Source organism: Thamnophis elegans, chromosome 6, assembly GCF_009769535.1.
Source record: "Thamnophis elegans isolate rThaEle1 chromosome 6, rThaEle1.pri, whole genome shotgun sequence".
In the NCBI taxonomy this organism is placed as follows: domain Eukaryota; kingdom Metazoa; phylum Chordata; class Lepidosauria; order Squamata; family Colubridae; genus Thamnophis; species Thamnophis elegans.
This window is the reverse complement of record NC_045546.1, coordinates 30,308,564-30,332,733: the sequence shown is the minus strand read 5'-3', so window position 1 is coordinate 30,332,733 and position 24,170 is coordinate 30,308,564. Positions and strand designations below refer to the sequence as shown.

Sequence of the window (24,170 nt, the reverse complement as noted above, 5' to 3'; positions counted from 1 at the left end):
ATTCAATGTAGATACAATTAAGCTAACTGAAAGTGGCTTCTAAGCACTAATTGTGTGTTGCAGTGAAGTAGAATATAATCTAGACTAGAGTGAAACCACAGTCACTTAGATACTGAGATGAGCAGTGCCTAAATTTGATAAATACCAACTAGCCTTTGGAATTCTACAATTCTGACAAATTTAACATTGTATTATAGCATTTTCTATTTAAAATCTCTTCTGTGTTACTCAGTCAGTTCCAGTCCAGAGGTTATGGTGGATTTTTAAGGAGCAAGCTTGTTTTGTTTTCGTTGATCAAGATCAAATGTTAGTAATATGAAAATCTTGCTGTGAGCTCATTAGGAAGCAGAAGCTGCTAGTTTGCACTTATGCAATTATTGTGATTTAAGTAATATATATCACAGCTCAGTGGATCAACAACTTTTCACACATATACTATTTTAATGGTGCTTTTTTATTTTATACCAAATTAGTCTTCAAAAATAATTTGTGGTAAAAATGCTTTCTAAAGCAAGTAATAACTGCCTAACAATCTAATCTTAAATGTTCTCTGATTTTAATCAAATCATGAATGTATTTTACCCTTGCAGGATAGTACCAAAGTCTCCCCCCCCCCCTGTATATATTTAGCTATCATTTTCAAAATCTGTTTTTCCATCTCACTGTAGAGAATTAGAGAATTTTAAGAAAACAGGACATTTCCTTTCTTGTTGGTTTACAATTCTTAGATGTTTTTTCCAGTTGGAATATGTTATGTACATTATAAAATTGCTTCTATCTGAATTATTTAATTTTGAAATATTTTATCTATAAATTTGATTGCATATGGAGTATTTATTTTTATAACCTTAATGTTTGCTATTAATAATTAAATGTTTAAAATATATTACTCAAGTGAATAAAGCTGTAGCACAATTTCATCATTTAAAAACAGTGATTCAATAAACCACAGTGGATATCTTTTTCATTTGTTCTTTTTATGTTTTTTAAATATGAAGGTGAGGGGAAGATGGTTTAAGTTTTATATGTATACTGATAAACCTAATTGTTAATAGGTTCCAGGGAATGGAGAGAATTTAAACTGTTTTATACTCCGAATTTTTGAAGCTAGAATTAAAAAAATATAATTACTAATTGTCCACTTAAAGGTTACTTGAATATAGTTAGGGTACTGAATATTGAATTTCTATAAAGTATAAGCTGTAGAAAAAAACATATATAAATTTATTCTGATGTGATTTCTAATAATAGATTAATACATTAGAACTACAAATGGAAGAATATCATTTAAAGTTTTCCCTATTTGTCCTTAAAGAATGAATATTTTTTGAGACAAAGTAAACTTGTGGTTGACCAGCAAATGGATCTTTAGATTTAAATGTCTTATATATGGATTGTTTGTGAACCATCAAGTTAATGTGAACTCTTAGTGACCACATAAACCAATAATGGTTGGTTTGCCACAAAGGAGTCTCATACTGATATATAATTAATAAGCAAGGGCAAACTGGGCTACGTTTTGCAAAGAAATCAGTGACTTGCCCATGGTACTATAAATGTGGAACAAAGGGAGCCAAAACTAGCTTCCAAAACTAAAGAAGTCCCACACTTGAAAGCAAAATTGGTGGCTGGAATTCTTGTATTCTCACTTTAACATTTTTCTTAATACAAATTACTAATCCAGCTTTAGAGATAACTTATTCCCTTGCTGTTTTTCTATTATCATAATTTTTTTGTAGTTATAATTGTTACTAGGATGATTTGACTTTTGTGTTTCTAATTCAGTTTTCAGCCAAAAATTATCAGCTGTAGAATGAAAATTCCATCTAGAAGTTGAAGTGTTTGTTAACAGTTTAGAAACTCAGAAGCAGCAGCAGAATTTTGTAGCCAACGAGGGAGACTGACAACTGGCAAAAATTCCAGGGCTTCAGATGGCTGAAGGAGGATGCATATGAATGTGAGAAACACAAATCTTCCTTTAAAAGTGACTGACTTACAAATGTGTAAATATAGCACAGGGATCTTTATCAGGTACCTCAAATCTGGGATTGACTACTGTACTTTTCAAAATAGATATAACGACCCTTTTAGGCAGTTATTTGGTGTCATGAATGCCAAAATAATAGTTATTACTGTATTTCTATTTACAGTAATAGTGAAAGGCATTTGAATGGATAACCTTAGTCGTCTAGAGAGCATAGAAGTGTATTCCAACATTGTGGAAACTGATTGTCTCACAGCAATTAGGGAAAAGACCAAGGGTAGCTGGTATTGATTAACTGGTTGCTTTTGCATTTATATTAGAGCTGTTTGAGATAGATAACAAAATGCCTTGATGTGGGTGTATGCAAATAGTAAGGACCATCACTATGTTCACACTATGAGCTCTTAACAGGTGAACAGTAATAGACAGATTCTGTTTTTAAAGTCAATTCTGATTGCAAAGCAGACATTCAGTAGGGTTTCCCTTGCAAATCAAAGATACTCCCACATTGTTGATAGAAGGAAAAAAGCAAATGAGTTTACTGAAATGGTGCTAGAGAGACAGTCTGAGAGGGTATTTGCCACATGGACTTTTTCCTCCTTCCAAGTTCCAATTGTCCTCTGGTCTGAAATCCTTTTGTCATGCCTGGAAATCCGGCAAAATTTCAGATACTCTCTTTCTTAGCTTTTCTAGTCTTTCTTCTTTTTTTCTTTCGTCTTTCATCTGAGCTGGATACTCTTGCCAGGCTCTGAATGCAAGTAGTATCATTCTCCTGCATCACACAATGTTTACAAGAGGGAAAATGGCAGTAGAATTGTAAGCAGGCATGCATATGTTTATTAAAACTTTTAAAACATTGTTCCCATACTTAATAAACAGTTTTAAAATATGCTATTATGTTAAGGCAGAGATGATTATGAAACAATGTACTATTTCCTCCTTAGTTTTCAGGAACATGTCAGCTTATTGGATAGGGAATTTCCATAGAGAAAAGAGATGCTAAATGTCCCTAGTCTCTAGACCAGGGCTGTCAAACTCCTGGCCAATGGGCTGGATGCATCACATGCTAGCCACGCTTACGCCCAGTTTAGCAAAGGAGGGAAAAGTCCCAATACGTCACGTAATGCAGCCGTGCGTGACAATGTGAGTTTGACACCCCTGCTCTAGACAAATGTAAGGGAAACATTGTTGTGCTCAGAAACCACAGTATCTCAATATTTATAATTATTAGATACTGAAAGTTTTTCCCTGTCTATGTAGATAGCTAGTTGCCAAGATTTTATGTCTGAAAGGGTATCTCAAACATAACAATTGTTTCATTTTCATGAAAGTGAAGTGAATATTTGTGAAGGGCCTATGTAATCCAGCATTCTGTATTATACCTCAAAGATAGGGACAAGAGGGCAGTAACTACACTTACTCTAGAAAAACAGGTATTTAAATAGTTAAATATCATCAGAAAAGTTTTCTTCTTACTTTGTTCATCATTCTTAACAAGTGGAATATATTGCTAATAGTTTTTAATTATTAGGTTGCATTTCTTCCCAAAAAATATATAAATCCCACACCTTTCTATCCCTGTGAGGTAAATTAAACAGAGAATGAGCTTTGTGGCTACGTGAGGATGTGATTCTCTCAACTCACTTTATCACTAATCAATCATATTGCCTTCCAAAAGACCTTTATGCAGAGATGCTTCTTTTCTATTTATAACTTTTATTTGTGGCTTTTTAAAACTAAGTGATACACTCAAATAGACTGAGAAATACATTTAGTATTCTCTGTGGTTTGGTCTGAAAAGTCCCAGAGTCCTCTTCCTTTTTAATTCAACAGATTTAAAAGAAAAGGATTTGGAATCTTGTCTATATTTTGTAATATAATTTTCTCCATGAATAGTAAGATTCAGATTTTATTCAGTCTAAAATAAGGCTGGTCTGTTTAGCATAGAGCAAAGCCCATATATTAGTACAAAGATCTATCATTAGACACATATTTAGTCATTAAACATACTGTCTTCAAACAGAAATGGGCCTTGTAAATAATGCAAGACAAATTTTGATAAATCTCAGTACTTTACAAGAAAAAGCTGAATACAGTAGAGTTTGAGTAATCAACTTTTTTTTTTTAAAATAAAATCTATTTACCTGTAATTTTCACATGAGAGAGTGAATGACAATATCTGCCTGGCCTTTTCTTGAATTGGAAATTATTAGAGTCAAACCTGAGACATCCAGATAATTTAAAGCTAGAGGTCAGTTCAGAAATTTTAAAAAACAGAATAACCATAGTTCAGGATTAGTTCAGAAATTTAAAAACACTCCAGAAAGCAATAGTGGCATGAACTAGAGTTATTCTGTTTTTAACATTTCTGAACTAACCCAGAACTACATTTATTCTTTGCAAAAAAAAAAAGGACCATAGGTGTTCCACTAAAAGAAACTAAATGTTATGTATAACTCTAAGGTAACTTTATTTTTTACAGAAAGACTTGCTTAGAATTTTTTTTCTATGATGATAAATGAATATGGAGTTTCAAAATGAAGTGTTGATACATAAAATGGATTGAAATTAAGTTTATTAAAACTTAATCTCTCCTCCCCCCCTGGTACTGGGTTGATTATTTTCTCTTCCAAATTTATTCAATGGCTGATGATTCTCAGTGTCTGCATCAAATGACAAGAAGATAGACATATGCTAGTGCTAGAGCTGCAATTCTACATTGTGTAATGTAGAAGTTAAAGTTCTAAAACATTGAATTTAGCAAAGGCTACCTTTGAATAATATTGTATTGTTAGGAGTATTAGCTTTCTTTAGAGCAAAAGAGGGCTGAACAGTAAGCAATAAGAGGCCAACAGCCCAAGCACATTACTAGAAGAAGGGAAGAACCAGATTTTCAATCTAGTATGGTTCATTCTATTTAGTGGTATCATTATATAGCTGGTTTGTACACAAAGTTAAGTTTAACATACAAGTTGCATCTAAATTACATATCCTAGAAGCATTATTTGCATCATTTCCCAGGACAAAGAAGTATAAAAAATGCATGCAGGCATGCACACAATGTCCAGATGATTCCAAAGGAACCTAAAAAACAAGGAACATTCTGTAGAATTCTTGCAATAAATACAACCTAAAAGAAAATGCCTTTGATATATTCATTTTTACCTATTAAAGTATTCATCTGCAGTCTTTTGTTTTGCCCACAATATACTTTTCTCCTCGTTTACCAAATCAAACCAAGAGCCAAATAACTTCTTCTTTAGGGTAGTTTCATGGACTTTGCTTGCACTCTCTTCAAGAGTAAGTCTGTAATCCTTATACTGAAAGAAGTCCAACAAAAGGAAAAAGATGTCATTCAATTACTTTATGTTTACATTTTACATAACAATATAGCAACAGAAGTAGGTGGAAGAAACAAAATATTCTACTGCATGCGTCAAAGGAAAAAACCCTCACAATGCACAAATGTGAATGTATAATTCATGTGGTGTAATACACAAAAATTATGCTTTATGCACACTCCCTCTTCATTACTCCAAACTCTTGGCCTCCAGTCTACAGGACATGAAATTAATTTTGAAGGAACCAAATTAATCTCCAAAACTGAATACTTCAACAGGAGAATAATTATGGAAGCTATCGAAATAGAGAAACACCCCCACAACATGAATAAACGTGATGATACCTCTCACCTACCAGACATCTGGAAACCAACGCATCAACAAACGAGACTCACCCACCACCCAGGCCGTTACAACACAACACAAAACAACGGACACACAGCCAGCACCAATCAGCACCAATCTACCAATCATGATACAACCACACAACCAATCATTCCACTTACTGACACAAAGCCAGCATTCTACACATCCCCACCAAGATTTATAGAAAAACGGCAGCTCCGACCACGCTTTAAGCTGAAAGATAGCGAGTGAGACCTCGCCGAAACGTTGCCAAGACAATCTCAATCTTACATGGGAAAAGATCCAAATACAACAAGACCAGCATACCTACACCTGTGAAAATCTATGAAAACATATACATATATGCGCGCACACACACACACACACACACACACACACACCACACCTCCCTCTTGCTCACCTTTATCCAACCCCTGAAAGATCTTCTAAGCAATTGAGAACAATGGAGATCCTCAGCTTGAGCGCTTTTCCTTGAATGGATTTCTTGCATATAATGAAGCCAGGCAAGAAGACATTTCTGCTGCAACCTCATACAATGATGCTTTTGCGCCATCTAAATTCCAGATCAAGAAAAGCCATTGTTACTGGTATAAATGGATGCAAGGACGCCCTGTAACTAAGGTTAGGTCATTGAAACATCACTGATCGAGCCCTTTTTATTATGTCCAATGACCAAGCTATATAGATTCCCAGAGCAAGCACATTCTTTTTTCTTCATTTCAACTTTATAGTCTGACAGCACAGTTGCATCTCCACTTATTTTAGCTGGAAATAGGCCTAGAACTCAGGGGGCTCATACATATACCTGATTTGTAGGTAGTTCAGATATTTTCTTTTAAAAAAATGCTCAAAATATATTGTTAATTAAACACTAACTTAAATGTAAATGAGCTGCTAGCACCAGTTTTGGAAAACATTGCCCCTGCTATACAAGCCATTTCTGCAAGTACTGTCACAATCTGACATTTTCTTTTGGGCCAGAACTTTTGGGGATGCTAACCATAACACTCAATTTCGATTGCTATTATATTTTTCCCTTTCTTTTAAACTTGTCTTCAGATATTTTGTTGGACCCACATAATTTTTTAAAGCTTTTTCCACCAAGGCAAACTAGGCTTAGAGAATGATTCCTTTTTGCTATGTTAGTCCATGCAGTATCAACACAACCCAGAAACCTGATCTGATGAAAAAAACCTTTTCACTCACCAACACTTCACACACTAGAAAATAGCAGAGGATTCATCTTCAGCACATGAAACTAACTTTCTTTTTCAAGATGATGAGTTTTAGTCTAGTTCTTACCACCATGTTTTCTTCAGATTGCTCTGTAAGTTTTTTCCAGGCCTTTAACCCCTGTTTGAGCAGAACCATAATGTAATGGTCTTCAGCTTTGGAAAAAAGTTGCTGTTCTCTCTCTAGCCTTTTCTGTTTTTCCAGTTCTTTCTGTAATTAATAAATTAGAGAAGCAGAGTTTAGCAAAATTTGACCAGTTCATTAAAAATATTACTATTTATTGGTCAAACAAGTAAAACTCATGTGCTCAGTTGTTGATTTCTTTCTGAACTGCAGAAAATGGAGATATTGTTGTGGTCACCTACATAGCTCCAAAGGTCATTGCCAAAAGCATTTCTTTCATGCCAATCGGCATCATTTTAAATAGGCCATCTTTTTGTGATTAGGGACTGTACACACAGAATGGCCACTGCACTTTCATGAATATCACGTTTGGGAAATTGCAAACCCTCAAGCATTACCATTTTGAACTTCAGATCTTCCAGGCCTTATCTCTGTGTCTGTTGTTGCTTTCTCTATGTACTGTTTACACTTGTCAGCTCTAAGACTTAACAAAAAAAAGTCAACTAGCAGTAGCAGCAGTTTTCACTTGCTTTGCCCTTTCCTCCTAGACAGGAGGAGATTGAAAGAGCAAGGGCATCAAATGACAGTAGCAAAGAAGTCACTCATTCATACCTCAGGAGGTTCATTCGAGGGCATACAGTCTAAAATATTCCTCCCAATCTGCCGCCAACTGTTTGAATACAATTTCATTCAGAAGCTTTGAATCATTTTAAGCAACAACGCCAGGCTAGTTTAATTCTAAAACACAGGACTGGAGCTATTACTTTATGTTACAGCAATTAATATGGCTTTGATATAGGGGTGTTTAAAATATTTTTTTCTGAAATAGTGAAAGTAATTATTATTTTTCCTTGGCAGATTTGACACTGCTTGAATTAGATTGGTGCCAGTACAAAATCATATTGAAAAGCCAGTTTAAACTAGTGTTTTATCAGTAATAGATCTGGTAGCACAATCTTCCACTCACCATTTGCTGCAATTTCTTCTCTTCTCGCTTCTTCTCTAATTTAGCCTCTTTTTCTGCTGCTTCTTGTCTTTGACGTTCTTCTTCTTTGGCTTCCATCTCAGCCTTAGGATGGTATAGAATAAGACAAGCCAAATCATATTTAAATCCATGTCCCAAAGAAATACAGAAGTTCCAAAGCAGACGCCTACCAAAATAATGATATGGGTTTTACACACAAAGGGGTTAAAATGATATTTTATTCAGAATCCTTTTCAGTAATGGTGGAGAATAGCTTTACCAGCAGTAATTCGTCAGGAAATCTACACATTTCAAAGCAGGGTTTCACTTGTAAAATGTAAATATCAAAAACAAATAACCACCATTATAACTTGTTAGTTGGAGATGTAGGCTAGTTAGGTAAAAAGTTTTATTTTTAAAGCCTAAACTAGTGGGTTGCAAAATTGTTTGCTGTTTTATTGAAGAAAAATAGAGAGATTTTAGATGCAACTAATACACTTTCTATTGTATCCATCTTCTCACAAAATCCTGGGAAGAAGAAAAAGATGAAGTGCCTTTCTCCCCCAACATGCTCTCTTGCTTGCATGCAGTGTCTCCTCCTCTATAAAACTTATCATCTGATCTTCAGTATAAAAATTTATTGTTATGTTATTAAGGCAAGCCAACTTCAGGGGCCAGGGTATTAATTTATTAAATCTCTGGCATGTGTATATGTTTTATAGAGTGAGACTGAAATTTTTATAGGTGCCTCAGCTTGGATGTGGTTTTATTTTGCTTTAAGTGGTTTGTAACTTGTTTTATATTCACTGCCTAATTTCCTTGACTAGATGGCCACAGAAATTTGATTAAACTAATAAAAGGCTAATAAGTTCATGTTTGTATTTTAAACATTATTGTCTACCTGCTGGATATTTAAGTCAGAAGTTAGTTTTACTTGCCAGCTTTTCGTCTTCTCGCTTTTTTTTTGCTTCTTCCAATTGTTTCCTTCGTTCTGCTCGTTGAACTGCTCTTTCTTCCATAGCTAAACATTCAGAAGATGTACAATGATGAGGATAAATTAAATTTGAGACTTGAAAAATGCAGTTTTGCTTTAAATTTTGTTTCTGATTGATCCATATATATCGAACTAGCTCAATATTTCTCTCTCTCTCTCTCCCTCCCTCCCTCCCACCCTCCCTCTGAGAGGTCACTGAACGAAGATTGTCAAAGACTACATGTATTTTTAGGCAATTTATTTACCAGTTAAAGAAGTTGGACAGGTCTATGCCATTCTTCATAACTAACCACAAGAATACTTTTCCTCTTGTCTTATCTGGTTTTATAGACTATTAATAACTAATAAGTAATTTGATATGAACAATAAAGAATACTTAGACTTACAATATAGCACATTAAGAAAAACAAATTATTGATTATAATGCACATTACATGTATTGCAATGTAGTTCTGAATAACCATCAACTTAATTAAAGAAAACATGTAAGTACGTTTGTGTGTATATTTCAGGAAGAAATATGTGTACTTACAATTATTTCTTGCTGTAGTTGTTCTACTCTTTCTGAGACAGGTTGAAATACACTGGCATTATTTTTCAGTGGTCAGGTAAAGTGTATGAATCATATTATGCTGTCACAATGCTAGTGACTTCACCCTATCCAGTTAAAATGTTATTCAACAAGGTGCCCAGAAAAAAAAGAGCACTAATTTTTTAATTTAAACAAAACCACAAAATTTAGGGTTTCAAATAATTCACACATAGGAATTGAAAAAGTTTGCCAAGAAGGCCAATAAAAAATGAGCTGTTCAGCTATATTTATTAAACATTTCATGACTGTTCCTGTGCTATAATATAATATGCATATTTGTATTATAAAAATCATATATTTTACTACAGCTTTTTATAGCCATCCAAGAAAGACATTTAGGTACATACCTCTAAGCAAGGGATGTGGTGTAACTAATGCTTTCAAAGTCCTTCTCTTATGAGTGACTGGCTGCTGAACTTCTGACCTGAATAAACCAAAGTGTAGGAGAGAGGGGAAAAAAAGACAATTGAACAGAAAGGTCTTGGGCTTGGGATAAAGATTCTACAAAACAAATATTTCAAATAGAAAAAAAATCTGTGAATAGTAGACAATAGGCCCATGATGGCGTGCCATAGGTTGCCCGTGGAGCCCTCTCTGCCAGCACTCAAGCTGTCACCCAGCTCAGCATGCCGGCCAGCTGATTTTCAGGGGTCTGCACACATGCAAGAGACATGTGCGCATGTGCAGGGGGGGGACACACCGCAGGGAGCCTGCTAGCCTCAAAATGGGGTGCAGCAGGGTCACGCGCATGCAAGGGGGCGAGGGGAGTGTGGCGGAGTAATGCATCATAGTGCTTTTTTGAAGTGTGCTGCTCCAAGCACATTCTTTTAGCTACTAGGTAACAAAAGCCCAGTGATATTATTATTATACCTTACAGGCTTAGTATTCTTGTAATTTGATTGATTTTCTTTCAGTTGCTTTTCTTCCTTAATTTTTGGAGTGTTAATGTTAAGTGCCGTGGTAGCAGCTGTAGTTTGCTCAACCTCCTCCCAAGCAGTGCGTACCCTCTGAAGGCCCTGAAGTTTACGGATCAGCTCTTGCTGCTCTTGAAGCTGTTGTTGCTGTTCTTCAATCAGGCGTTGCTGTTCCAGGGGACCCCAAATAGTGGAAGATTTCTTTTGTTGTGCTAGATCAAGATGCTGCAGGGAATGCTTTGTTTCATTCCCAAACCTGGCATGGTCCTGAAGATTCAAAGCAGCATGTTTTCTGGTGATTTGCCATGGGCATTTTGGTTGACTTGGTGAATGGAGGTTGCATTTTTTACTTATCCCTGGAGAGTAGGAATTTTCTCTGTCCAATTTTGCAGTTGTGGGATTGTTCTGAACACACGGGATTTCAGCCAGCTGGTTAACCTCTATACAGTTTACCTCTGTATCACTTGCAGGTTTATCTTGGGTAACTCCTTTCTCAAGGATTTTATTGGTAGATCTTGAGAAAGCTGCCGTTAGTTGCCCCAGTGATACTTCTTCCAAGAGCTTTGCCATTTTTCTCCTCATTTTTTCTTTGTTCGCTTCTAGCTCTCTCTTTTCCATCTCTAATCGGCTCCAGCATTGCCATTCAGCAAAGAAATGACGCAAAATGCATTTCCGGTTAAACTCTATAGCCAGCTGGTTTTTCCTAAATTAAGACATTTTTTAACATTAGTTTAGAATCCCTGATAGAACTGTTTGACTTTTATTTATTTATAAAAGAGTTGAGCATGCATTACTGGATGTGGTACCCTATTTGCAGTAGGCAAAACTGACTTGTTTACATAATAAGAGCTTAAGCGATAAAATGGATGCCTTAAGTCTTGCATCCATTTGGTCTCTACCTCCACCCAAAACTTTCAGTCCTCCAAATATCCTGGTATCAGCAACCATGGCTGTTGCAGTCCTCAGAGGAAATTAAAACGGAATGCAGCCCTCAGACAAAAAAAGTATAGTGTATTTCGCTTGTAATGACTTATTTTGATAAATATATTGTTCTGCTTTTGTAGTTTCCAGTATATTACCAATAGTATGGGTCAAGCATAAAATAATTGCTGTTAGTAAGAACCATGTCAGCATATTTCTAAGGGAAACCATTAGGCCTTTCACAAGCCTATTGAAATTTTTTTTCTAACACATTTTTATTCAATAATGATTGCAGCCATGATGCAACCTGCTGATTGGGACAGATCAAATGTACTTTGCTTTCCCTACATTGGGTTAATGGATTCCTAATGTAATTTATTGGAACTCAATGAAACAATAGATTCATCCAGGAATTGTTGGTTACTCATCAAAATTAGAGGGCCATTCTCATGTTTGCAAGAGCCAAGAAATAAATAAAGTTTGGGGAAAGAGGGGGAGGGGGAGGGTAGCTTTGAAATTTTTTAATAATCATAGTATTAAATCTACCACCAATAGCCTTGCTGAAAAGTTTGAAAATATACCATCACAATGGCTTTTGAGATGCATCTTATATTTTCTTTTTTTTTAAGTACTCCAATAAATAAACAAAAATAGAAATAATTAAACCAACCATAAGAGTAGCTTTCAACTTCACAGGAAGGAATTGTGTTAAAATTGCTACCTATTTTGATCCCGAAGCTGGTTTTCCATTTTTTGAGTCTCCTTCTCCAGTTTGTGAGACCATGAATAATCTCTCCAGGCTCGCAAAATCTTCAGCTGGCACTTCCAGTCCGCAAGGGCTCTTGCTTTCCCCATTTTAATTCTGAGGTCCAGAATAAACTTGTACCAGGCAGAGAAATATTTCCGTAGGCACTACATTTGAGAATCAAGTAACCATGTTCCATTGTATCATATTTACATTTCTGATAATGTAAAATATTGGAGTATTACACTAAATACCTTCAATGTTCACTGACAACTGTAGCTCCCTTCATAAATTGTAATTATTTGTTACTGTACATATATGTGGAAGGGAATCTTAGATATGTCAGAATGAATAAAAAAGTATGTAAGAAATATACTAGATATGTTGTGTAGAGAGCATGAGGACTGATGTTTGTAAAACAAATATATGAAGGTTGAGAAGCAGACTTGAGAAAGCCAGGGGAGGATGAAGTTGATAAAAAGTAAATGCATAAAATATAAATGTATGAAATGGTACGAAACACAAGATTTAAAAGGTATTGAGAAGTATAGCAAATGGTATTAGTGTAATCTAGATTTTCTTTTCTCTTTTGTGTTTCATTTCTTTTGTTTACTACTTTCTTTTTCTATGTTTTCCATAATATTGCCAATACTGAAAAAGTAGAAACTGGCATTTTTAAAAAGTAGATCTAAAGAACTAGAAAGCTCTCAACCCCCATGCCCAAACTCATATGTGGTGAGGTTTTGCTTTTTTAAAAAAAAAAAACTCTTTTTAAAGAATATATCAATTGTCTATTTCAGTTAACCTTAATATTTTAATGCTATTTCATATATATTGCCATCATAATTTAATGATCACATAACTAACATTTTAATGAGAACCTACATCTCATTTCAGCAAGTAATCTAGGATGCATTGCTCTTAGCTGCTTAAGCATGTGTGTTATCCCTAGAATCATCCACAAATCCTTTCAAATTAAATATTATTTTTAAATGTCTGAAATGTCATTATTCTCATGAGAGCTCAATGTCCTTGCATAAAATTTTGCCAGATTTTTATTCACCAAGTGCTAGAAGAGATGACTTCTAGCACTTTGTTTGACCTTTGACCTAAAACTTCCTTACTTATTTTAACAGAACACTCATAAAGCTGCATGTTTTATGAAAAGGAAAACTGCTTAAACAAATATTACACACACACACTTATACAATGGCCAGTTAAGACATGTGTATAAAATACCACCTAGTGAGAACTTATATTTAATTGAATCAAAATAAATTAAAGCAGGACAGCTATAAGTCTTCAAATAGCAAATATACTATAATCTTATACATGACTATTGATTAGTAACTGCTGTGTGGCTAATAAATATAAGTCGATGCTATATAGCACCTGCAGTCTGTTATTTCGCATTTACTATTTTATTGTTTTCAAGTCCATGCTTAAATGGTATAAACATGTGTGGCACTTTACAACACCAGATCATACTCAAACATATTGCATTTTAGCAAGTGCAAAATGACTCTCTTGATTTTATTGCTTTAAAGAAAAAAAAAAGTTTATAAGAAAACCTGGGCTAACATAACATTGTGCTGTATGTATCCTCATGTTTAAGCTTAGTCATGAAGCAGTTTTCATAGCAGATTCTAGTTTTTGGCATCCATCTGTTCTCTTATATCATTTCAACCTCAAATCCATCCATTTATCCTCAGTTCATTTTAACATAAATGACACCTTGAGCATCTTTATTCAGTGAAAACTGTTCAGAATTCTAGCTAAAGCAACAATCCATCTCAAAGTGCTGAAGACGAGATCATGAATGTCCTCACCTTCTGATCAGCAGTGTTGACCTTGCTCAGTAGTTCCTGCTGTTTGACCTGTTCCTCCTCCTTTTGTTCTTCATTGTTACAATTCAGATAGGTAAGCTGAGCAGGAGGCAGGCCAACTTCTATCAGAGTCTGGATTTTTTTTAAATTGTGTCTTTTTCTTTCCCTAAAATAAAGAGTTTGTAAAAATAGAGGTTAGAGAAAAATATTAGAGAAAGAGAAGCATGTTAATCAATTTATTAGTTAACAATCCTTATTTGATATACTTTTTATTTAAACTGAGCACGTTTTATAGCACTGTTGTAATATATTTAGTTACTGCAATGTTCTCAATTTCATAAGCTAGTATTACATAATATGTCCTTAAATAATTCTTAAAGAAGAATTATATAGGGGTATAAAAGGAAAACTGCTTTGGTAGGCTCCCATAGAGGTAACTATAGAGATTTTCAGTCATTTTAATGTCATACACTGCTGTAAAAGCTGACAATTTAAAAAAACAATTGCAATCAAATAGGGATACACATGAAAAATAGATTTGACTTCTGATTTAATTTTTACAGTTCATATAACATGGTACCTACTTGGTCAGTGGTTTTGAAAAGCATATAGAGATGATTTGGAAAAGAAGATTTAGTAGTTTCTTCTGTCTACAAATCTCAAATAAATTTAATTACACTTGGAAGCTAATCAATCTCCACAGCATCTTTGGAGATGATGTTCTAACCTGTCTTACATTTATATCTTCCCTCACTCCTCAGACCTCACAATGATTTTTAGATGATCTTTCATCTATTTAGTTGCATTACATTTGCTCTATCATGGTTGTTCAGATTCTGTTTTAGGCTCTAGAATGAACTGATTTTTCTCCAAAGCTTACATTTTCCGTGCTTCTTCCATGAGATGTCTTTTTTCTCCCAACTCCTTCCGCAGTATTACCATTTGTTTTTGGATCGCTGCTTCTTCTTTTTTGGCTTTCAGAGCTTTCCTCTTCGTCTCCTCTTGCAATTGTTTTTGAGCCTCTGACATTGCTAACTTTTTCAAGGCTTTTTCTTGTTTTAGAAGTTCAAGCTCCTGCTGCCGTTTCAAACGATTTTCTTTTACCTGGAAAACAAGAACAAAAAGAAGTGTTAAAGCACAGCCCAGTCATTGAACCTGATTGCCAAATAACTTCTAATCACTAGATGAGGGACTTATACAGAAGAGTGTTAACTTTTCTATCAGTATAAAGTTCTGATCAAAATATGCAAGTAGGCTTCTGATAGATCTATTGAGGCTGGAAATATTCCACTGTGTCGGCTTCTGGTATAGACCTTAATTTCTCCATTCTGGAGGTTCAATGCCTGATGAATTAGTTTAGCAGCCTGAGGTTTAAAATACACTCCAAGGTCCATTTTCCTTTAGCATCATGTAAAGAGAAAACACACCAGAATTATTATGCAGATATATTTTATATAATTCTAAAGTCTAATAAATGTATTATTCATCTTAAAATGTTTCTTTTTGTTCTCAGAGATAGGGGATTCTTGTGAACTGTTCTCATTAAACCAGCTCTGACATCCATCTGTCCATACAGGAATATTACAGGACATTAAAATTATTGCAGCTGCCCACCATCTTGCAGGTGAAGACAAAACAGTCTCCGATATTTCCTTAGTTCCTGCCTTCTCTGCCTTTTCTATTGGTTGTGCCCTTCTGTTGCTGGACATGGAAACATGAGTTGGATTTCCTGCCTGAAAAAAAAAGTTGGCTATGATCTTTAACCTGAAAGGTCAGTATAGATTCTTCTCTGAGCTACTGTCAATGATTTCTTCATTTTACATGAAGGTTGAATTAGCTGCTTCACCGAACAGCTTATTCCCTGAGAAATATTTCACTGTATGCTAATCCATGTGAGGGCACCATTCAACAAGTTATTCCTATCTGACCCCAGTGCAGAATGAACTTCAAACGCATCTGATGTTTCTTCCCTTGCTTACTCTATTTGACATGGGAGGCCTTCCACATTGTAAAGGATGTATGCCTGAAGTCCTTGCACATAAGCTTTATCCTCACTTCACTTTTTTGTCTATTTCTCTGTAATGCTTTGAAGAAGATGCCCTTTCCATTCAGTTTTCTTTTCAGTGCCTTGCTCCCTGCTTCTTTCTTTTCCTGTGGGACTGTGTAAACAGACAGAGAATGAGAAAGGACAGAGTTACTGGATGGGCTTTTGGAACATTACATTGATGTTTGTTTCCTCTGGTGCATCACCTTGGCTAGATCTGGAAGGAACTCACTCAAATGTTGGTGAAAGAAGAACTAGTGAGACTCAAAATGCTGGTTCCAAGAAGAGAAGATAACATGTCTCTACTGCAAAAGTAACTTAAGATTTATTTCTTCTTCTGCTGTTTTCCTTTTCATGAGCAGAGCAGGTATTTTCTTTTCTGATCTTTGTTCTTGATTAGATCAAGATCCACTACTAGTAATTTAACAAAATAGCTTTCCTTCTAGAATAGTTTTTTCAATGTGAGGTAGGCTTAGAACTGATTATCTGTCTTCCAACATTTGAGTAATAAACCCCAGTAGACTGTCATGCCTGAGGCCTTGGAAAAAACTGCAAAACTTATTGAGGAATGCAGGAGTCCTGGCCAGCTCGTTCAGACATTTGTTCTACATCCACTGCAGCCTTGAGGGTGTATATCCCAATTCCAGTAGTTTATAAGAGCCAAGGTGGCGCAGTGGTTAAATGCAGCACTGCAGGCTACTTTAGCTGACTGCAGTTCGGCTGTTCAAATCTCACCGGCTCAGGGTTGACTCAGCCTTCCATCCTTCTGAGGTGGGTAAAATGAGGACCCGGATTGTTGTTGGGGGCAATATGCTGATTCTGTAAACCGCTTAGAGAGGGCTGAAAGCCCTATGAAGCCGGTATATAAGTCTAACTGCTATTGCTATTGCTATAAACACAATAAACTATATATTTATATTATTACTGGCTATGACTGATTCAAACTGGACTGCAAGGACTGCATTAAAAGTCCTGCACTACAGTGAATCAAGAGATGTACCTCAACATCCTTTGATTCACTGAGTACCTGGGTTTGTAAGGAAGTTGCCCCTTAACCTGTGATACTATTGCCTTAGATGTTAGCGCTACAAGTAGGATGTCTATACATTGGCGATTCCTTCAGTGTCTAATTTGGGGCTGAATACTTTGGGCTATTCTTGGGATAAACAGAAATAAGATGGGCTTAGCTGAATTCTCCGTTCCTTGAACGGTTGAACCCAATGGTGCCTTCTCTGGAATACCTGGAATCTGAGAAATGAGTGCAAGGCTGGAGATGTTGCAACATTTGCCTGCCTCAGTTAAATAATTTTTATTGAACCATCTAGAGCAGGGGTATCAAGCTGGCGGTCCATGGGCCAGATGTGTCACACACAGGCCACACCCACCCCGGCTCCACAAAGGCAAAAAAGGTCACAATACATTATAATACGTCACGTGATGCAATCAAGTTTGTCACCGTGATCTAAAGATACTGAGTCTTGTACCATCATAAATAGCCTGCAATATAAGGACATTGATGGAGGTGCTTCTTTGACCGAAAGTTTATATTCTTCCTTTTTTGAAATTGTCTAAAGAGCAGGGAGTTTCCCTGGCTCTCTCATCTGAAATAAGGATATGAAATCTTCTCTTAAAGAATGGACTAAGACTGAAGTCATTTTTTGAACTGTGGATTGAGGAATCTAAGCAGACTCTGCTACTGCTAGAATTTTCTTTTTCTTATTTAGCCTTGTTCTTCCTTTTGTCCCTTGTGAGGTTACCCTTTCTTGTCCTGCTTCTCTTGTTGAGTGAAGAGAGACAAAGAAGTCAAAGAGAGAAAACTGTTTGATTTATATTCTGCAGGTGCTCTTGAGAAGGCAGAGCCAACGGTTGAAAGGGATAGAAAAAAGTTCCTTTCTTCTTTCCTTTTCAACAGTCCAGAACAACATAATTTTGCACTTTTGGAAGATCAGGGGAAATAAAAGTTGAACGCACAAAAATGCTATTAATGTTTACACCATGTTTTCCTGAATAAGCCATTATATCTGATTTGCACATGATACTGAGCAATAGTAGGTGGAAGCCAAAAACTAACAAACGACATTACAGTTGACTCAACTAGGCCATTATACTTTCAATTTATTATTTTCAGATTGCACTTCTTTCCTTCCTCTTTGGGATTAATTTAAACAATATCAAAACTTCACAAATTTATGAAGTAAAGTGAATTTTAGAAGGTTTTCCATAAACATTATATATTTAACCTGTTTATGCCTTAGTTCCATGTTAATTCGTAAGTCTCTGGGTTCCTTTTCCTCTCTGACAGCTTTAGTTTTAAGGCCTTCCAGTATACCACTGTTCACAATTTCACTTTGCAATAGATGCTGTAAAAAATCTTGTACCGTGGTGCCTTCCACTTCTTGCTCCAAATAACCATAGAAATCTAGAATACATAAATCATATTGAAATTGAATGTAAAACGATATTTTAAACTTTGTCCTGAATCAGGAGTTGCAACTTGTAGTCTCGACATGTGCCATCTCCAAGGTCCTATTTGTGCTTCCCAGTCATCCCACAACACCAAAAATGAGCTACATTTAAAAATATATATTTAGAAATGGTGAAACCATTGCGGAAATCATAAGGCTCTGTGAGCTGAAATACGCTTATTTCTATCCTTAAAAGCTTTCCATATACAGCCCAATTATATGGAGTTTTGAACGCTGGAATTCAGTAGCAAAATATTATTTTCCAGCAGCATGATTTTCAGTTTAAGAATGTTAAAATAAGAATGGAAAATACATGTGCAAAGCATTTGAAACATGAGTGGCTATTTTTTTAATAGTTAATTTTCTTGATTGTCCTGAGGGCAGAAAGACTGGATCCAAATCAAAGTAATATTTGTTACATCATTTTCTAAAAAACATTTTAATCTCTTTTTGTAAGTTTGCCTATAAGGAATACAACAAAAGGGGAGGGCTCTTCTATAACAATCCTGTTTTTCTGGAAAAAGAATACTTTTGGGGGTTAGTTATGCCACAACAATCCAATTTTCTCAAAACGGGCTTTATTGACTATTTAGATTATTAGATACAATAATGTTTTATTTTCAATTTAATTGTTTTGTGTGAATTTTACCAGTCTTGTTATTATAATAGTGTACCAGGAGTTTTTGCTATTATGTGAATACTTCAAATAAATTTAAAATCAGCCTCACCATCAAATTTTTTATATTTCTGAAAGCCAGCAACCGGCTCTTGTAAAGGAACAGAGTTGGGTGCTGAATGTTGAACATCGTTGTCTTCATCACTTGCCAGTTCCAATTTCAACTTTGAATTCATCCAGTCATTAAGCAACTCTTGAGCTGCATTGATGAAAGAAATAAAAATATTACCAGATTCAGAATTAGCAACTAAAATTTGAAAAGGAGTTTTACACCCCAAATCTAAACTCTGCTTACAGGCAAATCAATCTGGCTTCTGCAGTATAACTCTAAAGGAGATTTATCCAAGATTTTTATTCTGATTTGTTAAAAATTCTTGGTATCATTTATAGTTGATCTTATATTTGAAAGCTCACAAGCCTAGGTGGAATTGGGAAAGTATGAATCTTATTATTAAATTAGTTTAAAAACATCTATACAATATGGTCTCCATTTAAAACTACCCTCAGTTACATATACAGTTTGAATAGAGCCGTGCTTTGTCAATAAAGTTAAAATGATATTCCCTTCCACCATCATACATAAATCAGGTATTTTCACAATCTCTTGGAATAATGGGATGCTGCATCTCCCACAAAATTACAAAATTGCAATAGGGGGTTGAGAGAATATATCCCTGCTTTTCTAGGGATGGGTAATCTATTGCTCATTTTTCTACAATACAATAAAAAAGCATAATTATTTTGGATCAGCTGGAGTTCATAACAAAATGTTTAGAAAATACCTTCTACATATGCTTCATCATGATCTAACAGCTGCTCTGTTGTTTCCAAATCCAGCACTGGACCATTAAGTCCATGAGAATAGGATGACTTTTTTAATGAAAAAGCTTCAGAAACAGCAAATTCGGACGCTTGTTCCACTCGCTGAATTTTAAAAAATAAATAATAGAAAAGTTATTAAGAACCACTTATTCTGTCCAGCGCAAGAGAAGATATTTTGATTGGCAATAAGGTTGGAAGCACATGGTATTTATTCTGCTGGCTTTATCTTTTTGATTTTAATTGGTCCTTTTATGTATTGAAGGGTATCTCTTTTATTGATGCATTATTTTATATTAAAATTGTTAGCCACATAGTATTTTGAAACTGAGAAGCATATTAATACTTAATACTTAATATAGCATCCAATAAAATGTTAGAATTTAAGTTATCTGTCCTACAGTGTTTCGCCGAAAATAAGACAGGGTCTTATTTTCTTTTGTCCCACGAAATATGGCCTTGGGCTTATTATAGGAGGAGGGCTTATTGTTTTGGGGTTGCCGGGCAGCTGCTCCCTTGAGAACTGGCTCCCGAAGAGCCAGGCACAGCCTCAGGGGCGAAGCAGCCATGAGGTGACCACGCTCATGAGCAACCGCCCGGCAAATCCCTTCTCCAGCCGGGCAGAGGACCATTCACTGACCTAGGGGTATTCATAAGGTGCCAAGGCACGTGACGCTCTGCCCACTCCCCAGCTCCCGCGGCTTGGCACATTAGGGATACCCCCTAGGTCAGTGCATGGAGCTCTGCCCGACTGGACAAGGGGGTTGCGCGAGCACCTGTTCCACTCCCACCGTGCTCCAAGCATAACTTCTTCTCCGGCTTCCAAACTCCAAAACTCAGCTGCCGAGTCTTCCAGCAGTGGCTGCCCTAGGAGTGCACTCTATGGTTGTGGGCCGGGTGCCAGACAGAGAGTGTTCCAGCAGCCAGCCCAAAACCATAGAGTGCACTCCTAGAGCGGCTGCTGCTGGAAGACTCAGCAGCCGAGTTTTGGAGTTTGGAAGCCGGAGAAGTTATGCTCGGAGCACAGTGGAGGCGGAACAGGCGCTCACATAACCCCCTCTCCATCTGGGCAGAACTCCATGCACTGAACTAGGGGGTATCTCGAATATGCCAAGCCACAGGAGCTAGGAAGCGGGCGGAGCGCCACGTGCCTTGGTGCCTTAGGGATACCCCCTAGGTCAGTGAATGGTGTTCTGCCTGGCTGGAGAGGGGGTTTGCCAGCAGCTGCTCGTGAGCATGGCCACCTCATGGCTGCTTCGCCCGAGGCTGTACCCGGCTCTTTGTGAGCCAGTTCGCAAGGGAGCAGACACCCGATAAGTCCCCCCTCCGGCCAGGCAGAACACCACTCCCCAACCTAGCGGTATCCCAAAGGCACCAAGCAACATGAGCACCTTCCCCCTGGTTCCCGTGGCTTGGCGCCTTTGGGATACCGCTAGGTTGGTGAGCGATGCTCTGCCTGGCTGGAAGGGGGGGGGCTGTCCAGGAGGCTTATTTTTGGGGGTGGGCTTATATTTTTGCCCAAGCGAAAAATGTGGCGCGTTAGTTTTAGGACAGGTCATATTTTCGGGGAAATAGGGTACTACAGATATATTATGTGTGTTTATGTGTATGTTCACACACGCACATGCATTAGATTTATATCCCACCTTCTTCCAAGAATTCAGGGCAGTTTATAAGTGTACTTTCCTTCATTTTATCTTTATAACAGCAATATTATGAAGTAGATTGGGCTGAAAGAGTAACTGGCTCAAAATTTCCATTACTAAGGTGGGAATGAATTTGGACTGTCTTAGTCCAACCCTTCACCATTATGGTTGTATCAGTAGATTTATAGATTTATACACATTTCTCAACATAATTAAATTTATATGTTTATTTTCTTTTAATAATAATTCTAATAGACTTTAAGGTATAGGTACAAGTTCCCCTCACACATATATGCTAGTCGTTCCTGAGTCTAGGGGGCAGTGCTCATATCTGTTTCAAAGCCGAAGAGCCAGCGCTGTCCAAAGACGTCTCTGTGGTCATGTGGCAAGCATGACTAAATGCCAAAGGTGCACGGAACACTGTTACCTTCCCACCAAAAGTGGTTCCTATTTTTCTATTTGTATTTTTACATGCTTTTGAACTGCTAGGTTGGCAGAAGCTGGGACAAGTAATGGGAGCTCACTCCGTTACATGGTGCTAGGGATTCAAACTGCCAAACTGCCGACCTTTCTGATTGACAAGCTCAGCGTCAGTCACTAAGCCACTGCGTCTCTGGAATAGACTTTGACATCCGTGCAATTAACAGTCCAGTATCATTCATAATTATTCAGAAAATGAATCTCATTGGATTAAATGAATCTTACCAAATCTTACTCAATATTTCTTACTGAGTAAGAAGTTATCTTTTTCAGATATTTGAGACTGAACATTACTTTATTTTTCCTTACCTTTATCCAGTGCTCTATACTGTCAGCATCAAACTGTGGCTGGGAATTAAAGAATAAAATATTTTAATTTTCAATTAAAGATCAAATTAAAGTAAAATTAACAGATCCCTATGGATGCCTTTATATAAAATCTCCCATTTTGTAAAACTTTAATGAAACTAGTTACTATAGTTTTATTTACTATATTTATATAATGCTATTCGATAGGCATAGTCTTGATTTACATTAACTCAAATTTTACATAAATATTCTCAAAATATATGAAGAAAAATATTAGTTATTACTCCAAGAACATTTAAAGGAATGATGGAAGCACACATACTTGGGCGTGTACAGAGAAATGTTTTTTTTTCTGTTTTCTTTCTTTGATCAAAGGGCTCTAGTGGTTATTCATAAGAAGACTCACTTACATGGCAGTGCAAAGCTGGCTTTGATCTCAAAAAGTTACATAGGGTCAAATTTAATTATTATTTTTTAGATGGGAAGCCACTGAGACATCAGGGCTGTACGATAGACTGAGAAGTCAAAAAAGCAACTCGGATGCTGGCTGCATAGAAAACTCATAAAACTGCTTCTGTATTACTCCAAGAAAAACAACATCAATGCGTTCATATTAGTTGAACTTGACTTGAAGTAGATTTTATCTTTTCTGTAATAAGGCACTCCCTGAATTTTATCACAGTGCAACAATGTCCTTTGAATGTAATGTCCTTTGAGCCCAGTTTTGCATAGCAAGAACCAGACGATTAAGGAAGCCCCTGCGGGACTAGAAATCTGCTACTGCCCAACAACTGCTACTTCTCATTACATCTATCCTGATAGATACCATTGGTACTTTGAGTTTGAATGAATTGGTTCAATTTCAGTTGGCCTCACTGTATCCTGTGGCAACTATGTGAGTTCAGGTAGGTCCTTGACTTATAACAGGTCATTTAGTGACCATTCAAAGTTCACCGGTGCTGAAAAAAGTGACATAGGACCATTTTTGAGTTACGACCTTTCCATAATCCCCATTATAATTTGATCAAAATTCTGATGCTTGCCAACATTATGAGCATTGTGGTGTCCCAAGGTCATGCGATCCCTTTTTGACACCTTCCAACAAGCAAAGTCAGTGGAGAAGCCAGATTCACTTAACAAGCAGGTTACTAACTGCAGCAATTCACTTAACAACTGTGACACGAAAAGTCGTTAAATGGGGCTAAACTCACTTAACAAATGTCTCACTTGACAACAGAATTTTGGGGTTTCATTGTGGTCATAAGTCGTGGACTACATTGTACGCCGCTTCCTTGCTTAAAGCGCTTCCACTCTTTAACATTATTCAAAGATGTGACCATCGAATAGCCGGCATGGACTGTTTGGAATGCGACTTCAGCAATGACGTCCCAGGCTTCCTTTTTTACCTTTTGGCGCGATGCTGGCCGATTGAAGCGTCGCCAACGATAAAGCCCAGGACGGGATCGCACGACCGCCATTGAAAAAGCCCACAGGAGACCTCTCGATTTCCTCTCTGCCTCGCACTGCGATTGTTACCCGTGCAGTTCGGGTTGGGAGGCGAACTCCTTTCCTTAAAGCCGGACCGACAAACCGATGGTTCGAAGGCAAAACTCCCAAGTCGGTACGCTCCGTCGCTCGAGCGGAGAGCGGCGTCCCTAAGCTTTGTCATGGCAACATTTCCGCCCATTAGTGGGCGCTTCCCTCTCTCCTTACTATCAAACCCGAGCC

General features: G+C 36.7%; 1 protein-coding gene across 1 annotated transcript; it reads right to left on the bottom strand.

The window, feature by feature from the left end:
* Positions 1-1,029: 1,029 nt before the first annotated feature.
* Positions 1,030-24,116, bottom strand: CCDC191 (coiled-coil domain containing 191). Its single transcript, XM_032220467.1, has 16 exons — positions 23,849-24,116; positions 22,443-22,481; positions 19,971-20,112; positions 19,241-19,387; positions 18,288-18,466; positions 14,884-15,107; positions 14,007-14,169; positions 12,154-12,344; positions 10,468-11,214; positions 9,945-10,021; positions 8,950-9,032; positions 8,015-8,116; positions 6,994-7,134; positions 6,092-6,244; positions 5,150-5,304; positions 1,030-2,756 (listed from the first exon to the last, which is right to left on the bottom strand). Exons 1-16 carry the CDS (start codon positions 23,918-23,920, stop codon positions 2,624-2,626), a joined length of 2,748 nt encoding a protein of 915 aa, XP_032076358.1. The 5' UTR covers positions 23,921-24,116; the 3' UTR covers positions 1,030-2,623.
* Positions 24,117-24,170: the final 54 nt, after the last annotated feature.

What these genes read in the sequence shown, in the direction of transcription:
- CCDC191 (XM_032220467.1), bottom strand. Translation starts at nt 23,920, where the DNA reads ATGGCGGTCGTGCGATCCCGTCCTGGGCTTTATCGTTGGCGACGCTTC. An exon ending in GGCCAGCATCGCGCCAAAAG is followed by an intron (nt 22,482 to 23,848) that starts GTAAAAAAGGAA and finishes TTTAATTCCCAG; the next exon opens with CCACAGTTTGATGCTGACAG. An exon ending in GCAGATGAATACTTTAATAG is followed by an intron (nt 2,757 to 5,149) that starts GTAAAAATGAAT and finishes TGTGTGATGCAG; the next exon opens with GAGAATGATACTACTTGCAT.